General features: G+C 31.1%; 3 protein-coding genes across 4 annotated transcripts; 1 reads left to right on the top strand and 2 right to left on the bottom strand.

Annotated features, from left to right (window-relative positions):
• Positions 1 to 745: 745 nt before the first annotated feature.
• LOC100790736 (tropinone reductase homolog At5g06060) lies at positions 746 to 2,886 on the bottom strand. Its single transcript, XM_041006862.1, has 3 exons — positions 2,750 to 2,886; positions 2,358 to 2,661; positions 746 to 934 (listed from the first exon to the last, which is right to left on the bottom strand). Exons 1-3 carry the CDS (start codon positions 2,884 to 2,886, stop codon positions 746 to 748), a joined length of 630 nt encoding a protein of 209 aa, XP_040862796.1.
• On the top strand, positions 834 to 7,389 carry LOC100500352 (pentapeptide repeat-containing protein). 2 transcript variants are annotated; one of them, XM_041006384.1, is made up of 9 exons: positions 834 to 970; positions 3,915 to 4,135; positions 4,217 to 4,351; positions 4,462 to 4,557; positions 4,796 to 4,868; positions 4,982 to 5,043; positions 5,774 to 5,855; positions 6,968 to 7,028; positions 7,113 to 7,386. In XM_041006384.1, exons 2-9 carry the CDS (start codon positions 4,022 to 4,024, stop codon positions 7,162 to 7,164), a joined length of 675 nt encoding a protein of 224 aa, XP_040862318.1. In that variant the 5' UTR covers positions 834 to 970; positions 3,915 to 4,021; the 3' UTR covers positions 7,165 to 7,386. The 2 variants fall into 2 exon arrangements, with proteins under 2 accessions (XP_040862318.1, NP_001236746.2); NM_001249817.2 differs by lacking the exon at positions 834 to 970 and having other exon boundaries at positions 3,967 to 4,135; positions 7,113 to 7,389.
• A 5,761-nt stretch (positions 7,390 to 13,150) lies between these two features.
• Positions 13,151 to 17,311, bottom strand: LOC100820179 (C2H2-type zinc finger protein AtSIZ1-like). The gene is made up of 2 exons (NM_001371111.1): positions 17,089 to 17,311; positions 13,151 to 14,665 (listed from the first exon to the last, which is right to left on the bottom strand). The coding sequence occupies exon 2, from the start codon at positions 14,591 to 14,593 to the stop codon at positions 13,589 to 13,591; it is 1,005 nt and encodes a 334-aa protein (NP_001358040.1). The 5' UTR covers positions 14,594 to 14,665; positions 17,089 to 17,311; the 3' UTR covers positions 13,151 to 13,588.
• Positions 17,312 to 17,550: the final 239 nt, after the last annotated feature.

Below are 17,550 nucleotides of genomic sequence, written 5' to 3'. Positions count from 1 at the left end.
TGAATTATTTTGTATATATATATATATATATATATATATATATATATATATATATATATATATATATATATATATATATATGCCAAATCAATTTATTTGCTTTTATTAGAAAATATTAGTTGACTTGATCTTAACTTTAAGTTGTTTTTATGTTAGATATAAAAAATTATGTTGATTTTTACTACTAATTTAATATAAAAAAATGCAGTTAATTGAAGTATATTTGTTTGTGACTAATTGCAGTATATATGAGTGTTTCTGGTAATAATATCAGTTAAAGTTGTCAAAACAAAAAAAAAAACTTTAATTATATTTTATGTTCGATAGGAAAATTATATTGATTTTTACTACTGACTTCAATAGCAAAAATTTATTTGGTGATAATTATGCAGCTGAAGTATTGCTGTCTGTATTTATTTGTAATCTTTGTAATTATTGTCAAGATTAATTATAAGATTGACTAGAGTTTACATTATCTTGTATATATTTGTGTCCAAATAAATAAAAAAAAGTGAGGGATTTAGCCTCATGCAGTAATACCTCTATTTAAACTTTTTTTTTATAATAAAAAAAAATAAAATATAAATTACATCACTTAAAAATCAATTTTCTCATGATAAATCCACACGTACTATAACTCTTTCATGACTCTAATAAGTCCACCGATTCTCATAGACAAGTAGAAGGGAGAGAAAATGAAATCAAAATGAGAATTATTTGTTCCACAGAAAAGCAGTGAAGGAACTCAGGTAACTCTCATGCTGGGTTGAAATCCATTCACTGTTAATCCTCCATCAACACAAATAACTTGTCCAGTGATGTAAGAGGCAGCAGGCAAAGAAAGGAAAGTCACCAACGATGACACTTCTTCCGGTTCTGCAATGCCCTTAAGAGGGGTCCGAGACAAAATATCTTCCACAAGTTTAATCGAACACATGGACATTCATAATTCTAACAACAAACAATTAAGGTAACTTTTGGCACACACAAAATGAAATGAAATTGTTCTATTCTTCATATTATAGTCCTTTTAGTGGAACCAAAACGTATCACTTTCTAACTGCACGTCTAGTTCTGTTCTATTTTCCACATACACTAAACATATACTTCCTCCATTCTTGAATATAAGCAAAAGAAGATGTTTCACATTTACTAAGGAAATTAGATAGTTTCATTAAATTGTATCATTCCCAATTAAAATTTTTTTTTTCCTAAACTATCTCTCAAGTATAAAAAACTAAAAAGTCTTTAGTGTTATTAAATGAACGATATTTTGAGAATAGTCTCCTTAAATAAGGCTTCATAATAGAGGGAGTATTGATCTAGTTCAAAATATCTGCCAAACTTTACCTCTCATTCAAACTTCAATTGCCAAAACATTGAATAAATGGATTTTCTTGATAATGCAAAAGTTCATCATCCCAATATAATAGATATGTAATTTCCAAGTAGAAAACCTACAAAAATTCTGCTAGGTTAGGATGACTTCAGAATCTACCGTATTGCATTCTTAGCAATACTTAATTTAAAGGTGAAAATAGTCAAGAATTTCAAGAAACAACAAAATTAAATATGAAAGTGGTAACTTTATGTTAAACACAACAGGAAATTACTTGATAGCCAAAATAATTCAATAATTCATCCGTACACAAGTAAACCTTTTTTTTTATTATTTGATGACATGTTTGAACTAAAGCTTTGATGATTTGAGACGATATCAGCAAACCACAAAGCCAATGGAGCTATTGGCACACCAATAGACCTTATAGATTCTAAAAGCTTCAGTATGTCTGGTTAGACAGTGGTTTGGAATCTAAACTTTAGATTATGCAGACATATGTAAAATTGGTTTTGATATTGGGAGTTTATAATATATATGGCACGTAGTTATTCTGGTGAAGTTTATGATGAATGTCAATTAAAAATCTCTTTTTTTGTATAGTTATTGTTCTGAATGAACTTTGCAAGTTAGTGGGAATGTAGTAGATCTAGGATTGAAGAAAACAATGGTGGTAACTACATGTAGACATTTGGATGTCTAAAACTATGTTTGGATTACTATTGGAAATCTGATAGAAGGTGTCAAACATTCTTTTGGAGAACTATAATGTATCTTTTGCTCCCAAAGTATTTTTGAAAGGGTCTAGACTGTGCCCCAAACATGCACTAAGTAACATTCCAGCAGAGTAACCGTATCTGAGTGTGAGTGCTATAATCCATCAACATACTAAGATCCAAGGAGATATAAGGTTGGTCAAGTGGTTGAGGGTTCAAATCCTCCCAACTGACATTTCTAACAAAATTAACAAATTAAATTAGCATTTGTCGATCCAAAAAAAGACATTAAGATCCATTTAAAGGGTTGATCTCTCCCAACATATGTTAAGCTTATAAATGCAATGTAATGCACAGCATAGCCTTAGGCATAATGACTTAGGAGTAGTAGTTACATAGACGTTAAGCTCAGCGTTGAAGGTGGATGAGACTTCCTGAATGAGCTTCTCTCTCTGGGGTGGTGAGGACACATCACACACCGACCCAGTTACCTGAAAGCCTTGACCTTGCCATTCTTGTAAGCACTTGTTGAGCTCTGTTTGGTTCCTGGAACAAGTGTCAACTGTGGCGCCAAACGCAGCTAAGTCATTCACTATGGCGTGCCAAAATCAAAACACAGTTTGAAATTAAAGAAAGAAAGAGAATAAAGCAAAAGCAAAATGAATAATGATAAAAGAGAATGATGAAAAGTAACCCGATCCCACGATCTTGCTCTCCTCTGTTAATGCTACTGCTACTGCTTTCACTCAAACACGCATTTGGAATTTGGATTCCCTGCACTTGCTTTTTCAAATGGTTTTTAAATGCAGGGTATCTTGGTCCAAGAACCATGTTTAGACTTGATGCTGTGCAATGAAGGTGGCCTGCATATTTCTCTCTCACTTCAATATTCAAATGCACATGCACACTACCTACTCACCTTTTTTCCTCTGCTGTCTCGAAATTCTAATAAAGATCATTTGAATATATGATAAGATTTGGTCAATACGATTTATTAAATGTATCATAGTAGTATCATTTTAAAACACTTATCAGTTTCGAATAAGGAGTTGGTTTGATTGTAATGGACTCGGTGCCTTAAAAGTAATTTTTTTGGATTGGAGCCTCGATGAAAAAATATGATGTGAAAAATCTTATTAAAAGTGGTTAATCACAAAAATTAATCTTTAATAAAACTGATAAATCCTTTAGATAAATATCATGAATTAAAAAAAAAAAACACTTACCAGTTAGATTATAAAATAAAGACAGATCTTAAGGTGAATGTTTTTTTTCCACAAAGTATAATAAGTGGTCTATGGTGTACTATTTTTATATCAATTGTTAGATTTTAAAATCAATTCATATCTAATTGTACATCCTCTTTACTAAATACCTTAGTTAAATATAGATCATTTTGTTTAAAAATTAATTTTAACCACAATCAATTTTGCATAATCAATTTCATTCCAAATTAATTTTAAACCCACCTAAACTCACTTATATAATTTGTGTTGGATTTGCTTGTTGACTAGGGATACAATGAAGCAAGATAGACATATGTATTAACCTTTCCTCGCCCATCTTGTTAGATGAAAATTCATTTTATAACCAATATGTTAAGTCAATATTTACAATTTTTATAAATATGAATGAGTATTAATGAATAGTTGTTAAAATAAAAAAGTAAAAAAGCATAAAATAAAATAAAATAAATAATATTAAAATATATATTTTCAAAACAATCTTTAGTTTGTAAGACCACTTACTTTATATATAATATAGATATAAATATTGAAATAATTTAAATGGTGGATATGTGCATATATTTGCAATAACTTGAAAGTATTTCATGTATTATTTTCAACAAAAATAAAAAGGAGATGATATGATATGGTGATCCTTTGACCAAGCGGCATTATCCACATACACATGGTACCTATGACACTTTGTCGTGGTGAGTTGCATCTGCGTGTGACTGCAAGATATGGCTCTTGTTCTCAACGTCTCATTGTGTTCCACTTGTAAACCCCATCTTTCTCTCTCAACCTCCAATCCCAACAAAGCTTCTTCTACTTTTCCTCTTCCTCTTCCTCTTCTGGTTCGTATACTATACTTATACCCTTCTCTTAAACAATTCCCACTCTTTGTTCCCTCTGCTTCATTTCACTCATCTTCACAGGGACTCAACATAAAGAAAAGTCTCCAACCATCTCAGAAACTCACATTTTCATTGGGTGAATCCGTGTCTGGTGCCACCCTCGTTGCTCTCCTCTCTGCTTCTTTCATCTTTGTTGATCCCGCACTTGCATTCAAGGTAATCAATAAGTAACTCATCATTTTGTAGTTTATAGATGAGACTTTGAACCCCATTTTTTAAAGTTTAATTTATTGTGGGTTGATGAATGATGGGTACGGTGAATTCAGGGTGGAGGGCCATACGGGCAAGAAGTGACAAGGGGACAAGATCTCACTGGGAAGGACTTCAGTGGCAAGACTCTGATCAAACAAGACTTCAAAACGGTGTAACTTTATTTGTTATTTTTTAAACGAGTTTAATTTTGATACATTGTGATCCATGTGGCCATACTCACATTGTGGGATAAGACGTTGTTCTTATCATATATGACAATTCATAATTGGAAGACATTCAAATTAAATTATTTTTAAAATTAAGTTGATTTGGCATATGATGATGGGGTCAATCAAATTTGTGATTTTAATCTAAATTTAACTAGTTGATTAAGCTTGATTGTTGCAGTCCATACTGAGACAAGCCAATTTTAAAGGTGCAAAGTTAATAGGTGCTAGCTTCTTTGATGCTGATTTAACAGGTTTGGCCAACACTATATGTTATAATAATGGTTAATGAATGTAGTAATATGCACATTTGGAATACCGTTTACCACTTGCATTCATTCTCTTCCCATCTGTTTTTTTTTGTCAGGTGCTGACCTTTCGGATGCTGATCTTAGAAATGCAGATTTTTCCCTGGCAAATGTGACAAAGGTAATTGTTTTCCTGTATTAATATGGTAATATCTGATGTGTGTTCATTATGCTAGGATCTAATGGGAATTTAATTTCGAATCAATTGTCCAAGCCTTTGTTTGTTGTGTTGTGCATTGTATTCAAATCAACCCAAAATTTTGTATAATGGCAGTGACGAAACATAGGGCAATTGTATGAGTGGGGTTAAGAGAGGAGAGAGACTTAATGCACAAAATTTCTCAACCATCTGATCAACTGTTTCCTCTCCCTTTTTTATAAATTTTAAAGAAGAGATATTATAAATGCTTCATATAGATGAAGTGAAAAGTTACAAAGTGACATAATAGAGATACGAGGGATATCATATAACAGTGAAGGCAGATGAATCTGTTCTTAAAGAAATCACTACTAAAGAAAGTGGAATCTTCTGCCACCTCATTTTTCTAAAAATGCTTCATGGCATACAGTTTCCCTTTTTGAAGAATGCAGCTTCTATGATTATTGCACAGAAGTTGCAGTCAAAGTTACCATGAAATACTATGATGGACGATTAGCATAATTGTTAGCCATCTGCAGTTGAACCAGAATGGGAAAAAATTGCATATGGATATAATCAGATGGGAAAGGATCTGATAATTTGATCATAACGTCAAATTTTATTTTAGTCAATGTTGACAGTGTACCCCAGTCCACTGTAATTAACGAATTTCTTTTTGGTTGGCTTCTGCATGAATGATCACTTTCTGCAGGCAAATTTAAGCAATGCTAACTTGGAAGGTGCACTTGCAACAGGAAATACATCTTTTAAGGGATCAAATATTACAGGCGCTGGTATGTAGTAATATCACTTAAACCATAATGTGCTACTATTGGGCCTTCAAGGGAAATATGGTTGTAAAAGAGTGTATGTCTTTTATAATAGCTTTCAACTAATTAAAGGACAACATTAGTATTGGCTGGTGATTAATTAACTAATCTATAATTAATTAAAGACAAATGTTAACAAGTGCTCTAAGAGTACTGGTTAAGGAATTTAGAGTAAAAAGTTTTTTATTGGGAGTTGTAAAATTACAATTTTCATTAGTTTTTTTATGCTTTTTTATGATTTATTGGGAGACATAAAAAAAAATCTTTTAATTTCTTAATCAATGCCCGTAGACAAACCCTTAATATAAAGCATGTATATTATTGTCATAGGTGCAATTGGTCTTGGGTTTCAATCAACCTATTTAGGAAAACTATGGGAAAGGTTAATAAGAGGGAAAGAAGAGAGCATTTAAGAGAAGAAAAGCAAATAACCCACTAGGGCCAGCCTAGTGGAGGTAGGTTTGGATAATATGCATGACATCATAAATTTTATCCTTAGTGGGAACATTGTACACCAAAAAGAGGGAGAAGAAAAACAATGCTAAGAACATAACTACACTTGTTGGTCTGAATATATATCTATAAACTTTACAAAGAAAAAATCTACTCTCCTTGACCCGAAGATATAACTGAACCTGGATGAAATGTTAAGAACATAACTACACTTATTTACTACTATTACTAGTACTAGCTATAAGTAGCAACGTAAGTCTTATTAGAATGTGAGTTTAGATTTAACTCATTCCTAAAAGTTAACTCATAAGGTGAGAGTTATCCTCCACTTATATACTCTATCTTAACATTTTATATACTCTATCTTAACATTATCTCTAGTCAATGTGAGATTTAGATTTATTTCCAATACACACTCTCATGTTTAATACTTTTGGGTCTGATAAGTGGATAACATAATGGATAATCCTTTGAATGAATCTAGATAAACTTTGATATAATTTTATCAAAATGCCAAGATATGGCAGCATAAAAGTGAAGATTTCCACCTTCATTCAAGAAATTTAATACTAGCGAACTTGTTAATTTCAATGGTTTGTGCTTATTGTCTTGCTTGGAACCAGACTTCACGGATGTACCACTAAGAGAAGATCAACGTGAATACCTCTGCAAAGTTGCTGATGGGTATGATTATATCTCTATAAATTATTATGCTTGTTTTATTGTCTAAATATGCTTAATCTGTAACAAGTTGTTTTCTGGTGATAGAGTGAACCCAACAACTGGAAATGCTACGCGTGATACATTGTTCTGCAATTAGTATTCCATTGCTGAATACTCACTCCAAGACCTTCAAATGTTTGCATAGAATGGTTTCATAGCTAACAAAATACTCCCTTCATGTTGCTGGAATCTTGTATTTACATAGCACCACAATTTAGATTATTTCAAATTTCCATTCCCCATACACACACTTGACAATAACATTGTGATGTAATGCTCATAACCAGCCTACCTATGTTATATATTATTATTATTGTAATCATATAGCAAAAATCCTTTCATAAATGGTAGGTATAATAATCCACAATGAAGTGGATTGGGAAAGCCAAACATGAATAAGATCGCAAAATATAAAGTCTTTAGTAACCCGAGGTCTCACCCTAATCGGAAAAAAAAAAAAAAATTACCTATGACCACGAATCGAACCATATTTCTCTCCTTGGTAAAGATTACCGATGACTCATCGTAGCATAGTGAGCTAAGCTAAATCCACAGGCCACAGGTAATTAAGTGAAAATATTAATTTTTTATAATTATTAATAAATCTCAAACATAAATAATTAATTAAAAATAATATTTAATATAAACAATATTAATTAATCCACATCACAAATAATCTATTTTCACAAAGCCTAAATCAATAGAAATAAATTAAATATAATACAATCCATGAATGAAACAACACATAAAAACATGACATAAAACTCCATAAATATTGTATTTAAGTCATAATAAAATCCATAGAAATAATACTTAGGTCTACAATACTTGAAATACATTATTAATTCTATCCTATTTGATAGAATAATTTGGTGAGACATATTGAAGAAGACTTTGATGCAAATGTGAAAAAGTTTCACACCGTAAATTTTAAGTAAGTTTAAGAGAGTTCTAAATTTTCATGAGACATATTAAAGAAGACTTTTCTGCAAATGTGAGAGAATTCTATGCGCGAATTTTATGCAAATGCAAAGGAATTTTATGTTAGACACTTAGACCTGTTGTGATGAATATCAAAATATATTTATTATTTTGTCATTAGTTCTTGATACAGAATAAAATATACTCTTAGACATAAAATTAATTAAAGAGCATACAGCAGAAGTAAACTCCCATTTTCAATCATTATTATTACAAGCAAAGGAAACAACAACTTTTTCTATTTTCAATATTAAAATTATTAAAAATTAAACCTAGTTTCAGTTTTGAGTGTTGAGTTTCACTTTTGAAATTTTAGAAATTGTTGTAAGTTAGAAATAGATAAAATAAGTTCATCATTCCATTTTATCGTGTTCCATTATAAAATTATGCAATATAAAAAATAATTAAAAAATATTAAAAAAATGATGTGTTCCTTGTGTGTTTTAAGTGTTGCAAGACTATAGCTATGTTTCTGGAGTTTTTATTTAAATTTTAATATATATATATTCATGCTTTGTTTTAAATAGGATCATATGGAGAGGTATACCATGTCAACTGGAATGGCACAAGGAGTTTTTTAATTCCTTTTCATACTTGTTGGGAAGATAATTGTTGTAGATTGAATTGAAAATTTTTATGTTTTCATTATAAGCAATGGCAATATCGGCTTAGAAAGTTTTTTAGAATCCTTATTTTTATAAAAAAAAACAAAAAAAGACATTCTAAGACGATTTTTATGTAAACCGATATAAAAATCGAGTTTCTAAGATCGAGTTTTTAAGATGGTTTAAAAATCATCATGTAAAGTGTTGAATTTTCATGATGACGATTTCGAAGACGGTTGAAAACCGTCATGAAAAGTGTCAAATAACCGATGCAAAAAGTCTTTTTTGTAGTAGTGAAAACAAGTAAAGGTAAAATTACCTTTCTTTTCGAGTCATTTCTTGTATTTGAGACAATCATTTTTCTTATGTCCCACCTATTTACAGAAAAAGCAATCAATCTTTGTTTCATTCCGCTTCATTTGGACAGTCTTGTGGACTCCAAGAACACCATTGTCTCTTCTCCCATTTCCTTTATTATGAGTCACCATATGAGCACTTTCAGGTGCCCCATGCTTCAATCTCTCTTTCTCTTGAATACGCATGGTTAGTAATTCGTTAATAGACCATTTGTCTTTATGTATATTGTAAAAAAATTTAAAAGGACCATATTGAGGAGAAAGTGAGTTAAGAATGAAATGGACAAGAAATGGTTCAGAAATCTCAAGTACACCCTTGATATTATCACAATTAATGCTGGAAAGCTTTTTCATTAGGGTGATGGCCACAAACTTATCAGAGCTAAGAAACTGCTCCTCAATAACATTCATATAAGTCTTAACCTTATTGATTTTAGGAATATATCTCCTCGTGCTTTTGCTTGTATGAGACTTTATGAGCATCAAACTTAAGTGATTAAATCGCTCCCACCGCTCATAATTTTCCTTATTTACTTGAGCAGTTTCTACCGTGGGAATGAATGATTCATCCACACGTAATGTCAAGTCCAGTTCCATGCACCCTAAGGTTAAAAGAATTTGATCCTTCCAATCAGCAAAATTATCACTAATCAACAATGGGATTCCTGACTCTAGCAAATTTTTAGGAATAACTAAAATATAAGAAATACATACATTAAAAATTAAACAAAAAAACTCAAACTTCTTATGGTCAGAGGTGCAAAAACATGCATAGAATTTACAAACTTTATGTACAAACACCACAATAAAATCATGCATATGGGTATAGAAATATCATGATATTTGATCTTTACTAATTATTATTTCCCTATGGGACAAAATATTAATTCATGTATTACATTGCTTAAGATGCTATGGTCACTCCTGAACACGTAAACTTATAACTTTAAGCATATAATAATTAAAAACCTTTTTTTTATCCAAATCGAACCATAACAACCATGCAAATACACAAGCCCCAAGAGTCACAAAGATGTGCAAACTTAGATAACCTTTTATTAAGTTAATTTTAAACCAATTTGGTCACATATCATAATCAAAAGATAAAGTTAAGTGCAAGTTCTGTATCCACAAACCAAAAGTATTCAAAAACTAAATCATGTGCAAGCTTTATATCATATTTAAGTTTGACTCATTAAAAAACACCCACAAGCTACACATATAATGTCAACTAATGATTATTATAATCATAGCATTAAAGATGGAAATTAAAAAATAGCATGACATAAATTTCATCCTAATTTGCCATTTAAATAAATGATTTCATGAAATTAAAAAAAAATCCATTCATTTTCATATCTTGTTTAAAAACAAATTAATATCAATTACTTGAAATTTCATTCAAATTATATTAATGACACATGTGAATGATTACTTCAATTGAAATATGGCTACCAAAATAATAATAATTAATAACAATTGAATCATATCAATTATAAAGCAACAAAACAACCAATTAATTATCCTTTAGAAATATCATGTCCATTATATGATAAGACAAAAAGATATTACCACTATATACATTATTCGTTTCGGAAAAAAGACTTGATAATAATACCATTCACATAATAAAACCTTATATGTCATGATATGTATATAATGTCCATTACAAATATGTGGTGATATATGCTAAAATTCAAACAACATGTATCAACAGTGTTTAATCATCACAAACCAAATAATCGCATTTAATTAGACATAGTAGCATACACCGAAACATTATATTTATATATATATATATATATATATATATATATATATATATATATATATATATATATATATATATATATATCCTCTTATGGTGAATATCAAAATATATTCATTACTTTGTCATTGATCCTTGATATAGATAAGACTAAAATACACTCTTAGACATAAAATTAATTAAAGAGTATAAAATGAAAGCATACCCCCATTTAGTCATTGTTATTACAAGCAAATGAAATAAGAACTTAAGATTCTCAATACACTCACAACACAGAGAAAGAAAGTAGAGGAATTTTCTATAGGCAAGATAAGAATCTCTTCTTAAAATCCAAAATGTAGCTATTGTTTTATTATTTGGCTCTTTCATCAAAAGCCAATACTACAAAATAAACACATAATAGTTATATATGCTAACATTTTATGCAAATGCGAGAGAGTTCTACGTAAATGTAAAGGAGTTTTATGCAAACAAGGAAAAGTCCTATGTCAATGAGACATTGATGCACAATTTTTTTAAATAAAATAAAATAAAGCTGTCACTATTAAGACATAGACCTTACAGTGCCATTAATCAAGAAAATCACGGTCATCGAAAAATTCATCCGCCTCAGACAATCTCTTCAACAATTTCCATAAGATCAGATCTTCAACAATTGCAATCCAAACTGCTTTGACTTGTTTACTGGCTCAATTAAGGATCTAGGTGGAGGAGAGCACACAAGAACAAGCTTGAAGGAATAAAATATAATGGTTGGATGAAGAAGAGAGTGAAATTTAGCTTCATGTGGAGTTGTGGACAACTGAGCAGCACCTCAATAAGGGGGATAATTTAGTAAAATTATAATAATGTATTTTACCCTCTTAATAAAAAAAGATCTTTTTTTATTTTCATATCAACTAATATTTTTTTATTGGTAGTAATTGGGGGATTTTACAAATAATTCAGAGATTCTACTCAATCAACTCAACTAGAAGTGGTATTAGGCCAAGGAAAGGAAGGACTTGGTGGTTTGATTACAACTACTTTTATTTTCTGAGAAAAAACTGCAGAGGGGGATCATGATCACGACTTTATGTAGACTTACATGCCGTGTGCTTTCAAGTAAATTGCTATTCAAAAAGACATAAAAGTCATCACCAGATTTTGCTGTGAAAATTTCCCCTTCTTTTCCTTTTTAAGAAAAAAAAACTAGGCTTTTATTAGACAACTAGATTTATTTACAATATTATATGCTGCTTTTGATTCCTAGATATATTAATTTCTTGTTTCTTTTTAATAACCAATTTTTCTCTTGCTTCTGCTGCCAGTTTTTGTTTCGAATATTTTGGTTATACAAGAATTTGAAAGTAAGAAAAAAAAAAACTAATCTTATATTTACAACATGCCTGGACGAACAATCAAGTCAAGAAGGCGTCTCTGTTAAACAAGACTTTTCCTTTTATCTATTAGGCATGTGTGGATGTTAGCTTAATAAATAAAATAAAATAAACATATGGTGAAGTGTATTTTTTACAGCATTTATAACAAATGTTTTTTCTTACACAAACACGTTATTTTATAAGTGTTTATAATGCTATTTATGTAATTTTGTAATTAAAAAATACTTATATAATTGATATACCCAAACAGCCTAAAAATCACTTTTAATTATTTTTTTTTATAATTATAACCAAACACAAAACCTCTATCATTTTTTTATAAAAGTCACATATAAATAAATCACTTTTTTTTATAATCACTTATTTTAAGTCTAAACAAACTCACCCAATAATAACCTTTGCAATCAAGCAATCACTTTTATATTACAATTACAATCAACACCACAACTTATATAGAAACATTATTCCCAATTTATTATTATGCAAGAATTAATTTCGAACATGTTTTGAGCTTTTATATTTTTTTTTCTTAATCATTTAGTTGATCAGATAAAAAAAAGGATCGAGCTTGAGTACTATTAAAAAAAATCAATCTTAATTTTAACATATTATTCAATTTGTGTTTAATCACTTAATTTAAACTTTTACATTTACACTTGATAATTTTTCATTAACTTTAATTTTTATAAAAATACGAAATTAACTAATTCAGCACTTGATAACTTTTTATAAAATACGAATTTAAATTATTCAATTATTAAATCATTAATAATTGAATTAGATATTATCTTTGTAATTATGCATATCAAACTTTACATAAATTGGACATTTACGTATATTTTAAATAATATATTATCTATAAAAAATGATAAAATACCAATCAACTATTTTCGTATGAAAAATTGTAAACTTAAATCTATTTTATAAAAAAAAATCGTTTCAATGGTTAAATTGGTTTCGTACAAGTTACAAAGCACAGTAAGTACAAAAATTTGGCACTTAATATCTCCCTCGTATACCCAAAACACATTCAACATAAATCTCTTTTATAATTTAGAAGGAAAAAACACAAACTCAAATTCTCTTCAGATACTCTAGCAATGCAGCCATTGAACAGCACAATCTTCTTCCAGCTCAAACTTATAGGCCAGGTTCAACATCACACCTCACATACTATGTTTTTCTCTTCTTTTTTTACCTTAAATTTAGCAAGAAGCAAGATGAGCTAATAAAGAAAAGAACTGGCACAACAGTAGATTTTATTTCAAGCTCAATCGTTCAGAATTCTTGGGAAAGATGGCAGAAATATCAAATATACTGATAAACAATTAATAACCGACATGTATTCATGAGCATCTGGAAAGGTAGAAGGGTGAGAAAGAAGAGCGAGCCAGGATCAATGATAATTCAAATTTGACCCATCTGTAAATCATGGTGGAGGTGTCCGCCGCCTCCGGACACGGCGAGGTCTACTATCAGAGCCTCCATCTGAAGATTCATTTGCATCATCAGATCCAGATTGTCCGTCATAATTTTCCCCCCAAAGTGTAGTAGTGGGTCTCCTTATTCGCATTTGGAGTGTCGTACCCCTGGACATGGAAGCAGGCTGAAGAATGAGGAAAAACACAGCCAGCAGACCACCATCATCTATGGGATCATCAACCCCAAATGAAGTTTGAAGTGTGCTAAGGAGGTCGCCAAGATCCCTCTGGCGCTCCAACCTCCTCCAGCTACGCTGACGCTCTGGGTCTACTGCAGATGGGCGCTCAAGAGGATGTTCAAGTCTTGCATGCTTCCTAAGATCTGGGTATGTGCCACTGAAGTTGCAAGTCTCACAAGAACAGCTCCTTGATTTTTCATTCATGAAATGACGAGCCGCCTCCACTACTTTCCACTCTTTTATTTGCCCTCTGCATAGAGGGCATACTAACTTTGATTTTGCATCATTCTCACAGGATAAGGTTTGCATTGTAACCAAATCCTCACTTCTGTCTTCCGGCACATCAATTCTACTTTGGACAGTCCCCTCATTTCTGTCTTCCGGCACATCAATTCTACTTCGGACAGTCCCCTCATTTCTGTCTTCTGGCACATCAATTCTACTTTCAACCGTGTCTGAAATTTGACTTTCTACTTGAGGAATGGTTGATGAGGTGTCTGCAAATGACTTGCAGAACTGATCAAGACAATTTGAGTGGCGATAACTAGTGTTGCACATGTAAGGGCGGCATCCCTTCTCATGGGATGAACATATGAGGAGAACTGCATTGTGAGGGTGTTCCATGCACACTGGACACCTAGCTTCTTCCCATTCTTTAACATTCTCCTCTGACTCTTTAAGAGCAGATCTTCCAACACGACTAGAGCTACTTGGGTAAGGTGATGCTCTGCTACTTTCATGTGACAAAGATCTATCCCTTCTCTCCTTTGGCATTTCGAATTGTCAATATTTTAAAAATATAACAAGTCTCCACCACCCAGAGGAACAATTGAAGCAACTAGAAACCTACGTACAGATAGCATCAACATGAAACTTAATTGGACATCAATACAAGTAACGGCAAAACTCATGTCAAACACATCAGACATCCATGCAAAAAAATAAAAACATCAATGAGACATCCATGTGTAAAACAACAGAACCTAAACGAGATTTATCAGGCCATGCATTCTTATTCCACACAGACAAATTTCATTTCCAAAACTTGATGTAAATCTCGTAAGTAGGAATAATTATCATTAAGATAACTCCATGAGAGAAATTAGTTTATGAAAATATAAGTTAAGCACACAAGACCTTCAAAATATGCACCAAGGTAAGCTGTTGCTTGAATGCTAATGAATGATTCCATATCTAACAATATCCTTCCTTCATATTTCTCCATTATTATCACAGTCTAAATCTGTCCATGCATGACTAGCCAAGATTAGAGACATCTTCGTAATTCCAAAGCTTATCATTTCCTCCCAATTTACAAGTCACTTTTTCAAAACTTGATAATAACCTTCATGAATAATGACTTTTTGAAACAGAATCATAAATGTCAAAGTTTATAGCAATTCAAAGCAAAAGGGTTAACAAAACTACTATCAACTTTATAAATAAAATTGGAATAATACAACATTCTTCACATCCCTAATAGAAGAGGGAGTCTACTTAGACTCAGTGAGGACACCCCAAAGTACACATACATACATGTAAACTGTAAACATTCAAACAATTATCCATTTTCATATCATTTTCTCATAACACTCATTATTTTCATAATTTTTTCCAAGTAAAATAGTTATGTTCTCACTTCTCATTATAATTTGATAAAATCCAAAGCATCAATAACACCATTGCACAAAATAGTTTTACATACCATAATGAATAAGTAAATAAGTCCAAGCTAGAGGATCCATTTGCCCAATTAAACACTAATGGATTTGTTCACCCAGTGGCTTGAATAAATATACTATATGCACATGGGCTATTTATTTCCTTCACTACGGTAAAGCAGATTATGCCAGTTTTATTCTCTTTGTTTCAGCCAAAGCGGGTGTTCTAACATAGAACCCATAAAAAAAATTGCATTCAAACAAATCCCAGACAATAACAAGTCATGTATTCAGTATATCACATTCCAACAATTTCATATCATATTTCTTCACATTGTTACTAGAACACAAAACTTTGCAAGTACACTATTCTCAATACAAATTGAATAAAGAACTGATATTTTTATATATCATAGACTACAGCATGCAAGTTTTAAATATCATAAGAATCAACACATCCAAATACATGTAAATTTCAAATTGTAGCATTAAAATTGAAAACCTTACTAAACTACTCCAGTTTTATCCATAAATGGGATTGACTTACAATGAAATAATTTCTGATATTTTACCACAAGAAGCTAGATTTTCTAAGCTTTCCAACAAGCTCAGGATCACACAAATTGGAGTTTCTTTACCCAATTTATGATCCTTCAAAGTACACTGATTTACATCAGAATTCAGAACGACTATGGTCTGCATTTTTATGCACCAGGAGCAATCCTTGTGCCTGGGGTTAGAGAATTCTGGAACTTTAATAGACTAAAACAAGAACTTATTATCTTTCAAACCCCACTGGTTCAGTCAAAAACAATTTTTCCTGGCTCAAATTATGAGCATTCAAATTGGACTTAGCTGCAACAAAATGCAGAACACAATAGTCAATTTCACGAAATTAAAGTTGGCAGGGAATTTTATAGTTATCAAGACATTCTGAAAATTTCCAGAATCAACTATGTAAGCTTTCCAACAAAATTGGTTCCACTTCAAGATCATATTATGAATCAAGTTATTCTCTCTTAAAGTAGGCCAACCCATCGAAACTTAAAACAGAAAACCATGTTCTCAAATTTATTCTGAATTTCTTACCCAAGATTGAATCTTGAAAATTTCCAGTTAGATACTTAAAAAAAAAAGGTTCAAACAAATATTGTTTCACTAAAAACCAATTTTTGCAACTCAAATTCTACTCATTTTACAGAAGCTATAGCAGAATTTATTTTTTGCAAAAGCTAGTCCATTTCCGACTTCTAATCAATGCATAGATCGATAAGGTTTTAAAACTTGCAGTGTCTACTATCATAATCCACACTTAAAACACAATTTATCTAATGATTTAAGGGCTGAACCCATGTCAAACACTTCGTGTCTGAAATTCTTTAACTTTCTCAAGTTTTCAAATTTCTTCAATCCTCTTATTGCAAAACTAAATAACTCAATCCAATAGCTTATTTACCACAGAAACACAAGATTTCTCCGTGAGAAACACGATTCCCTTTCAAAACCCTAGTTTACCAAAACCAAACTCACAGAAGCAATTCAGCTAATCGAAGTGCACGGATTAAGAAAAAAAGCAGGAAATTGAAGTTTGAACTGTAAATCCCTCACCTCTTCGATCTTCTTCCAACTCAAATCCGGAAGAAAAAATATGGAAGTACTGAAAACCCTGAAAATTCTGAGACCGTTGAGTTACTCTAGTTCTGCTTTTTAATTTCTTCAACTGAGACAAACGCGAGGGAGATCTCGATCGATCTTCCTCTATTTTTCTTGCGTTTTTCCCTTTTTCTTCTTCTTCTTCTTCTTCTGCACTTCCACGTTGGAAACCCTGTGATAGCTCGTATTTTATAACTTTCATTATTTACTCTGTAGGGTCTTCACTTGTCCGAATTTCACATGACTTCTTTTTTATTTTTTTCTTCCACAGTTGCATGCTTCCTTTTTTACCAAAACAAAAAAAAAATTATAATCTTTTATAGTCAATTTTAAATAATTATTTATTTATAGTAGAATGTTCAATATTTTTCTGTGTTTTCAAAACATTAAATCTTATTTAATATTTTCTTTATAAGA

Source organism: Glycine max, chromosome 11 (genome assembly GCF_000004515.6).
Source record: "Glycine max cultivar Williams 82 chromosome 11, Glycine_max_v4.0, whole genome shotgun sequence".
Lineage (NCBI taxonomy): Eukaryota > Viridiplantae > Streptophyta > Magnoliopsida > Fabales > Fabaceae > Glycine > Glycine max.
Note: the sequence above shows the minus strand (reverse complement) of the source record. Positions and strands in the feature narration are given on the sequence as shown.

Bases quoted from the DNA above. Each gene is read 5' to 3' on its own strand.
- LOC100500352 (NM_001249817.2), top strand. From the start codon at position 4,022: ATGGCTCTTGTTCTCAACGTCTCATTGTGTTCCACTTGTAAACCCCAT. The intron at 4,558-4,795 runs GTGTAACTTTAT...TGATTGTTGCAG, and splicing joins TCAAACAAGACTTCAAAACG to TCCATACTGAGACAAGCCAA. The intron at 7,029-7,112 runs GTATGATTATAT...TTCTGGTGATAG, and splicing joins CTCTGCAAAGTTGCTGATGG to AGTGAACCCAACAACTGGAA.
- LOC100820179 (NM_001371111.1), bottom strand. From the start codon at position 14,593: ATGCCAAAGGAGAGAAGGGATAGATCTTTGTCACATGAAAGTAGCAGA.
- LOC100790736 (XM_041006862.1), bottom strand. From the start codon at position 2,886: ATGGTTCTTGGACCAAGATACCCTGCATTTAAAAACCATTTGAAAAAG. The intron at 2,662-2,749 runs GTTACTTTTCAT...TGTGTTTTGATT, and splicing joins GAGCAAGATCGTGGGATCGG to TTGGCACGCCATAGTGAATG. The intron at 935-2,357 runs TAAATGGATCTT...TGAATGTCCATG, and splicing joins GTTGGGAGAGATCAACCCTT to TGTTCGATTAAACTTGTGGA.